Here is a 9,783-nt window from a genome sequence, read left to right on the forward strand (position 1 = left end):
CGTAATCCCTTAGTGGTCCTAGCTACGCGCCTGTAATATGCTTTTAACCGTGTGCGTTTAATACTTAGTGACTAATGGGTATATCCTTGTAGTTTCCTTGTAGTATTATGAGTAAGTTTTCAAAAATCAAGGTTGTACATATGCTAGGAAATATTAGTTTGTTAATTGCCTTTGGGTGTATTGAGAGAAGAAACGTGCATTAGCAATTATAGCAATTTACATTCTGCCATTTTAAAGGGAATTGTTCACGTTTGATTAGGGTTAAATATTGATAAAAATAATTGTGTTAAAAAAGGAAGAATTTGTTTGATTCAATGTTAAAACATTACCCAAAATTTAAAATATATCTATTGGAAGTATTTGTATAAAATGAACAATGCTACAGTATATTTAATCGAAAAGCATAAGTAATGCAATGGAAAATCGAATCATATTGGGTTTGTGCTTCTGCCAGTTTCTGTTCAGTGTATATTTACTAGGAAGTAAAATAACTCTATTTCAAGTTTAAAAAGAAATTCTTTGCTAGCTTTAAATAACATGTCGACAAGTCCCTTTAAATTAATTGTGCAATGCATACTGACAAAAAGAGTTCGATTGCAAAGAATCGAACATTCTTCACCCGATTCGCCAATACTGGGCTTGACATTCAGAAAATCTGAAAAGCGATTTTCAGAAAATGTGAACTGGGTCAAAGCCTCATGTTCACCTTGCTTATAGCTCATTCATTCATATCTTGACGTACACTTGAAGTTATGGAGTTGTTTAAACTTTGATATCTGTTTTAAACCATTGTTCTCTGCCATGTTAATGAGTTATTTATCTTCGTGTTAGATAAACATTTTGATGTAAGGTTCATAAGCACGTTTGAACAGATTGGAAATGGAATGGTTATGATAACATATAGATAATTTGTGAATTAAACAATGCGTTCGATAGTGATATATTATGTTTATTAAACTGAGTTGCTTAACCATATAGATTTAAACGGGTATGTTAAAAATGTTCGTAAAGGATATTGAAAATCTAATTTTATGAATCGTACAAGGTGCGGAGTGTTCTGTATAGCGTGAAAAATGATGAGGGACATGTTTAATGTATACATATAAACAGGTACGTGTACACTTATAAAGGATCTTTAAAAATGAAGAGGTCAAGGTCACCAATAATACTCCAAGATGGGGATTTGTGCGTCATAGATGCTAACGCTAAAAGACATCGTTTTTTGTCCAGAAATCCAAAATGTTTAAAGAAAACTGTTTACACTGACACGCTGTATTTTACGGATGAAATCAATACAAATGACAATAAAAACTTGTCAGACCTTAGCAGTAATTCAGAATATTCTGAGAGCGAAGATGAAAACCTCTTTAAAACAAAAGACATGGATACGGAATTGTACAAAAACAAACAGTCAGAGGGTACATATACAAGAACCTATCAACGCGACGATTCCGGGTACTTGTCAGACGAGGAAGAAGATGATACGATACTTGCCGACAACGTGGTGGTTCGAAATTTCACTTCCTCAACTGATGCAATAAACTTCGTAAATGTAAACGGGAGTTTTAATGTGAACAACTTGGATCAAACGGGTCAACAACTTTATCAGCAATATTCTAGCTATGTTGAGAACTCAAGTAAACATGTAAGTCGATACCTTAACTGATAGATATTCCATAATCTATGACCTGTGTATGTGTTTGCTGAGCTATATCGAAGCAAGTGCTATTTCGCAATTCGTTCAAACGCTTTATTGTAAACTCTTAAAATGTGGTCGTAAGCGAAACTTTCTCAACGATATAAGTAAACTTTTAACTCACTCGTTTATTGAGAAACCTTTTAATTTATGTAATAGATACAGTACGAGTTTCGCCTCGGGAAAAAAAGACACTTGTTCTGAATTATACGACGATAACTGCTTTGCATACATTAGTGAGCAAATAAATGCATTAATAAATATGTAATAAAGATTTATAAAAAGATACTATTAGACACTTTTTCAATACCTCTGCTTAGGGTATAGCCGTATAATTATTATATGCCTTTTATACTGGATATATATTTAACTTCTTGATGTATGTAACTTTACCTGAAAACATGACGGCTTGCGTTTAATGCACCAGTAAATTATAACCCCACCCTCTCCAGGTCCGGGGGTATACCGGGGATAGCGGAGGAAATGGGCTGTGCTTTAACCTTCAGGTGGCCCCGCAGTGCCGAGTGAGAGCGGTTGAATTTGTCTCTGCGCTAAATATAGCGTGAAATGGGCCTAGCCTAGGATGTCACGGGAGTGCGAGGGCATTTGGCGGGGATTTTACCTGCAGTGTGTCCCCGCAGGGCGGGGATTTTACCCGGGATTGGCTTGACCGAAAGTCAAACTCCCCGCTATTCACCGGACCTGGGGGGGGGGGCGGCTGCAATTGACTGGTGCATAAAGAGGTTGTATTGGTATGTACGTGAAGCAAAATGAGATTGTTTTAGGTGAATTAAACAAGGGGGAGTCGTATATCATTTGTAATACCAAGCCTCAATATTGGGCGCCAATTAAACCGTTTTGTTATTATTATGTGGAACTCTTTCCCTGAAGCGTCACAGCTCGCCACTGTTAATTCCATGCCAAATATTAAGGCCAAAGAAAATGGTTTGGTTAGGGTTGCATCCTTTTCAAAAACTGGTAGGTTAGGTAGGCTTTTAAAAAAAAAATATCAGGCTATATGCAAGAACGTTATTGTCTCATGGAGAATTGTGGAAAAGAAATATCCTGTATAATGCTTTTAACTATATATTGAAACACACACTTAAACAACTTTTTGTTTACCAGGTTGACTATAAAAACGGTGGGGTCGGCGCCTATTTCTTAGGTAGAGTTTGGTAACCAGAACCAAGTGTATTTTAAAGGCCTAAGTGTTGGTTAAGCTTGAATTCCATTAAAGATTCACAAACAGTAATGACTTATTATCTAGGTAGAATTGATAGCATGCATTCTGTAGACCCATTGGCTAAATGTGTCAACTAGACAAAACATTGAAATAAAATAAAAGCTGCACTTTCACAAACTAACCGTTTCGACATTGACCGTTTTGACCAAAAAAATCAGTTTTGTTCAGTTAAAGATAACTCTCAATATTACAGATTTCAATTGTTTAGAGAAATGCCGAAAATTAAAAAAAAATTATATCGTTAGTAACGTTTTTAGCCATAAAGCATCAATTTTCGAACGTAAATATTAAAAACTGCGATGTCATCTTTTATCAGCAGTCACATTTCACGAGTTCAGACATTTACGCAAACTTTGGTTCAGTTGTCAAAACGAGCAATCTGCGAGGGTGCAGCTTTAAATCATAAGGATCATAAGATTGAATCCGGATTATGATAAGTGATAATAAAACATAATAAATCAAAAATAGCTATAATGGCTTATTTATTTTTTTTCCAGAAACGTAAGCCTAATGACGTCTATGATTTTATGAGAAAATACAATTTTAACATAGTAAAACGTCATGTAGGACTAGGCGTTTATGTGGTAAAGTGGGCTTAGATTGAGATTTGAGTATTTGGGTGATATAAGGCCTGGATCCGTATCCATTTACATCATCACCAAATAAAGAATAACCCTATGTGTTACCTGATTATACGATAAAGGCCACTCAATAAATAATAGCCCCTATGTGTTACCTGATTATACGATATAGGCCACCCAATAAATAATAGCCCCTATGTGTTACCTGATTAAACGATATAGGCCACCCAATAAATAATAACCCCTATGTCTTACCAGATTATACGATATAGGCCACCCAATAAATAATAACCCCTATGTCCTACCTGAGTATACGCTATAGGCCACCTAATAATAATAACCCCTATGTCTTACCTGATTATAAGATAAAGGCCACCAAATAAAATAAAAAATAACCACTATGTCTAACCTAATTATACGATATAGGCCAATCAATATTAATAACCCCTATGTCTTACCTGATTATACGATATAGGCCAAACAGTAATAATACCCCAATGTCTTACCTGATTATACGATATGGGCCACCCATTAAATAAAAAACCTTATGTCTTACCCGATTATACGATATAGGCCACCCAATAATAATAACCCCTATGTCCTACCTGATTATACGATAAAGGCCACCCAATAAATAATAACCCCTATGTCCTACCTGATTATACGATATAGGCCACCCAATAAAGAACAACCCCTATGTCTTACCTGATTATACGATATAGGCCACCCATTAAATAAAAAACCTTATGTCTTACCCGATTATACGATATAGGCCACCCAATAATAATAACCCCTATGTCTTACCTGATTATACGATAAAGGCCACCCAATAAATAATAACCCCTATGTCCTACCTGATTATACGACAAAGGCCACCCAATAATAATAACCCCTATGTGTTACCTGATTATACGATATAGGCAACCCAATAAATACTCACCCCTATGTCTTACCTGATTATACGATATAGACAACCATATAAATACTAACCCCTATGTGTTACCTGATTATACGATATAGGCAACCCAATAAACTAATCCCTATGTGTTACCTGATAATACGATATAGGCCACCCAATAAATACTAACCCCTATGTCTTACCTGATTATACGATATAGGCAATCCAATAAATACTAACCCCTATGTCTTACCTGATTATACGATATAGGCAACCCAATAAATACTAACCCCTATGTCTTACCTGATTATACGATATAGGCAACCCAATAAATACTAACCCCTATGTCTTACCTGATTATAGATATAGGCCACCCAATAAATACTAACCCCTATGTGTAACCGGATTATTTCAGAAGCAGAAACCTGATGAGGTCAGCCAAATTTTAATTCCCCACAAGTTACAGACGGACACAGAATGTGGGGACTATTTTGGCGCAAGCCTCGCAACATACCGAATTGAGGGGTCGCGCTTCTTCAGGCACCGATTGGTCGAAATCAAGGATGGATACCCTGCACAAAAAATGAAAATACAGTAAGAGAATGAATTGGATATGTTATCATTTCATCATATGCTTGCTTTTGTTTTGATCATTAAAGCCATATCAATTAAAGATTATAAGGAATATGAATTAGTAAATAAATAAATTGGACAACCTTCATTGTGCCCCTTTTACCTGTAGAGTGCCCATATTACCTGTATTGTGTCCCTATTACCTGTAGTGTGCCCATATTACCTGAAGTGTGCTCCTATTATCTGTAGAGGCCCGTAAAACCAGTAGAGTGCCCATTTTACCTGTAGAGTGCCCATACTACATGTAGTGTGCCCATATTACCTGTAGAGTGTCCATTTTACCTGTAGAGTGCCCATTTTACCTGTAGAGTGCCCATATTTCCTGTAGTGTGCCCATTTTATTGGTAATGTGCCCATATTACCTGTAATGTGCCCCTTTTACCTGTTGTGTGCCCCTTTTACCTGTTGTGTGCCCATATTACCTGTAGTGTGCCCATATTACCTGTTGTGTGCCCATATTACCTGTAATGTGCCCCTTTTACCTGTTGTGTGCCCATATTACCTGTAGTGTGCCCATATTACCTGTTGAGTGCCCATATTACCTGTAGTGTGCCCATATTACCTGTTGAGTGCCCATATTACATGAAGTGTGCCCATATTACCTGAAGAGTGCCCATATTACCTGTAGTGAACCCATTTTACCTGTAGTGTGCCCATATTACCTGTAGTGTGCCCCTATTACCTGCACTGTGCCCCTATTAGCTGTAGTGTGCCCCTTTTACCTGCAGTGTGCCCCGTTTTACCTGTAATGTTCCCCTATTACCTGTACTGTGCCCCTATTACCTGTAATGTCCCCATATTACCTGTAGTGTGCCCCTATTACCTGTACTGTGCCCATATTACCTGCAGTGTGCCCCTATTACCTGTTATGTGCCCCTATTACCTGTACTGTGCCCCTATTACCTGTAGTGTACCCCTATTACCTGTAGTGTGCCCCGATTAACTGTAATGTGCCCCTATTACCTGTTCTGTGCCCCTTTTACCTGAAGTGTGCCCTTTTTACCTGAAGTGTGCCCCTATTACCTGTAGTGTGCCCCTGGAAACCGGCGCATAGCCTCACATTTACCTCAACCATTGTGATTTTAGAGATGGGGACGACTTGGTGTACGTTAATTCGACATTTGTGCCGGAGTTGAACCACACGGCCGTTCTTAACCTGTTTCATCACGACGTCCCTGTTGATGGGAAAACTCGCCTCACTTTGGTAAATGTTGCTTTGAAGTTGGATAGCACTGTTGAACTATAGACGACTTTTTGTCAAATGTAGAGATGAACATTTCTTGACCGGGTCTGGGCGACTTTTTTTGGTGTAAAAATGAACATTTCTTGACCTGGTCGGGACTTTTCGTTTGGTGTAAAGATGAACATTTCTTGACCTGGTCTGGACTTCTTGTTTGGTGTAAAGATGAACATTTTTTGACCTGGTCTGGACTTCTAGTTTGGTGTAAACGTGAACATTTCTTGTCCTGGTCTGGACTACTTGTTAAATGTTAAGATGAACATTTCTTGACCTGGTCTGGACTACTTGTTGGATGTAAAAATGAACATTTATTGATCTAGTCAGGACTCTTATTGGGTGTAAAGATGAATATGTATTAACCTGGTCTTGACTACCTATAAGGTGTAACGATAATCATTTCTTGACCTGGTCAGGACGACTTTTTGGGTGTAACGATAAACATTTTTGACCTGCATCTGGACTACTTTTGTGTGTAAAGATGAACATTTCTTGACATAGTTTTTCCCGTAGGCTTAGTTGTTAATGATTGTTTTACAAAGAAATAATTAATTTCTCAGTTTTGTTCGAAACGCCAAAACTCCGGCAAGGAAGTGTATACCATTTTCTAACATCATTAATCATGTTTTGGATATTCACGTTGTTTTCTTTACATATGATTGTAAGAATTAAAAACTTGTACGGTAAAATACGTACGATTCTTTACCGGTCTTTGTCATGTTTCCCTTCAGATTCTTCTCCACAAGAAGGACAACAAAAAGAGACAATGGTACCAGACAAGTGCCATTCTAATGCCGGACCCGAGACATCACAAAGGTAAGGCCAAGGAAGATAATAGTCTGGTTCCATTGACTTGACCGTCCCGAAAAAGGGGCCTACCATAATTTTCTTTTTTGAAAAAAAATAAGGGCAAAAAAAAATTAATAACATTACTGAAATGGAAGTGTTTACGTAGGATCAAGAACTGTCAAAGAAATACTGATGCATACATGAAGCAAGGACACACTGGGCCTAAAAAAATGTTTTTGGTTAGGGTTACATCCTTTTCAAAAATAGGTAGGGTAGGTAGGCTTTTTTTTATTAGGCTTTATATAAGAATGTCATTTTCAACATTGCAGAATAGTGTTACAGTTATCTCCTGTATAAGCATTTAAGGTTTAAAACTCCATATTTAAAAACAAAAACAATTTTTATTTTTTATTTTTTTATTTTTCAAACTGACTATAAAAACGGTAGAGTCGTATAAACCTATAACATAGGTAGGGTCGGGTAACCCTAACCAAATGTATTTTTTTAGGCCCTGGTATTCTTCTAAAGATCACGCCTACCTACATATCATATATATTTATCAGGCATGTCACAGGAACCACAATTACTTTTAAAAAAATTGTCTTACTGGATGCTTAGACGCTCATTAAATTTATTTGATTAGCATGCACATAAAATAAAGAAAATAATTATATATTATATATTAATATACACAGAGCTTATATAAGTCTTTGATCACTACTTTAAATTGGCTGATATTACATTAAAGTTTGACTTAATGGGGGTTAAGTATTCATCGGGTGAAAGATTATTAGTAAGTACTAACCAAAAACAAATAGTTTGATTGAACAATCATTTATTTAGTGATCTACATTATATCTTTAAACAACGCACTAATTCAGACAGCCACTGGTTATATCTACCACTGCCCGATAAAATCATTTACGGCTGACAGCTGATTAAATGAAATGATTGTATTGGAATACTTGAAAAATATGATATTGACCACTATCAAATGTTATGGTCGTCATTTATTTCGGTTTAAAACAACCTTTGTTCTATTCACTTCCTGCATTATTATAAAATAAAAAAGGCCATGGTCTCAAGACGAACAAGCATCAAATTATAGTATCTTTACTAGCGGATTTAGAGGGGGCGCACCTGGCGCGCGCCCCCTCTAAAATCGTACAAGTTTACTTTTTATTTCAATACGGGAGAAAAAATAAAATACGCTAAAAATGCACCATTTCCGTCTACATATCGTTAAAATGTTCTTAGAGGAGTAACCTCAAACCCCATTGCAAATAGTTTATGTCATATACTTTCGGTTCTGAGGTAGGGGCGTATGACAAAAGGTTGCGCTCCTAAGTTGCACCCCCTTATCATCTTGACGCAATAATGCACCAGTCAATTGTAACCACGGCCCCCAAGGTCCGGGGAATAGCGGGGACTTTGGCTTTTTGGTCCAGCCAAGCCCGGGTAAAATCCCCGCCCTGCGGGAACGAACTGATGGTAAATTCCCCGCCAAATGACCCGCACCCCAGTGTCTCTAGATAAGGATCATTCTGCGCTAAATTTTGCGCGAAGATAAAACCACCGCAGTCACCCGGCACTGCGGGCCACCTGGAAAGTAAAAACACGGCCCATTTCCCCGGCTATCCCCGGTATACCCCCGGACCTGGGGATGGGGGCGTGGTTACAATTGACTGGTGCATACTTGTAATAGAATTCCAGCATCTTGTGACATTTCTTGGGTCTTCATCAAGTTGTGTGCAATACAGGATTGGACGTCATCTTCAAGTGACATATTTACAGGATATGAGGTCATCTTCAGATGAATACAATAACACTATACCTTTGCATGGTATTTAGGTGAGATCCACCCGGAAATCAGAAACGAGGAGTACAAAGAACTTGAGTCAGGATTTGAAAGACATCATAAGTTCCGATATACCATCTCCGGTACGGCGCTGTACATGAGCATTGGACACACAGGGGTTTGTGGAATCAATATAACCCAAGGCGGCTCTCCGGATCCAAGTAAGACTTTTAAATAGTTCTTCTGAAAAATAATGTCAGTAAGAGTAAATTCATCATCATATAGCACCAGATTCACTTATGTGCTATGTTTCTTAGTGTAACGTGTTGGATTAGGCTAACTAGTTATCGTGAGTATTTTTGCGAGGAACCAATGTAGAATTATGCAAAAAAAAGTATCCTGGCGAAACCGTTTTAAGCATGTGATAAGAAAGATCTGACACCCGTTGGTATCTTATACAAGATTTTTATTAAACTCGTCCATGAAAGTTGTAAGTAAGCGAGGCGCGCTTAATACTAACAAATTTCATGAACTCGTTTAATAAAATATTGTATTAAATATGACAAATCGTGTCATATCCTATATATCTTGTTATTGTTTGTATTGTGTCAAAAGGTCCCGTAAAAAAATCAACCTTTTAGAAAGTGTTAATTAATGATCTGTTAAATGTTTTGTTGCCATTAGTGTTGCAATTTTACATTTAAAAGTGATTTCATGCGATTGATCCTATCCCGCGCTATTGTGACGCACTGTTTCCGGTTACGGTCGGCTCGCTCTATTTACAGAATGGTTTTCTTAAAAGAAATGAAGTATGTTTAAACAATTCTTAAATGTATTCATGAACTATGCAGTGTTTGTATACTACTGAAAAGACGTCATAAATGCTACGTCGGAAGGCAACATTTTGC

General features: G+C 37.3%; 1 protein-coding gene across 3 annotated transcripts in view; it reads left to right on the top strand.

Annotated features, from left to right (window-relative positions):
• LOC128219886 (uncharacterized) overlaps window positions 1-9,783 on the top strand; it is a 32,683-nt gene that overhangs the window by 16,248 nt on the left and 6,652 nt on the right. For 2 of the 3 annotated variants that reach the window (XM_052928028.1, XM_052928029.1), the window contains exons 3-6: window positions 4,834-5,012; window positions 6,138-6,255; window positions 7,020-7,104; window positions 8,929-9,096. In XM_052928028.1, coding sequence (XP_052783988.1) covers window positions 4,834-5,012; window positions 6,138-6,255; window positions 7,020-7,104; window positions 8,929-9,096 — 550 coding nt within the window. Of the gene's footprint in view, window positions 1-685; window positions 1,646-4,833; window positions 5,013-6,137; window positions 6,256-7,019; window positions 7,105-8,928; window positions 9,097-9,783 lie in introns of those variants that run through there. The other variant, XM_052928030.1, reaches the window with a different exon arrangement.

The sequence above is a fragment of the Mya arenaria genome, chromosome 15, assembly GCF_026914265.1.
Source record: "Mya arenaria isolate MELC-2E11 chromosome 15, ASM2691426v1".
Taxonomy (NCBI): domain Eukaryota; kingdom Metazoa; phylum Mollusca; class Bivalvia; order Myida; family Myidae; genus Mya; species Mya arenaria.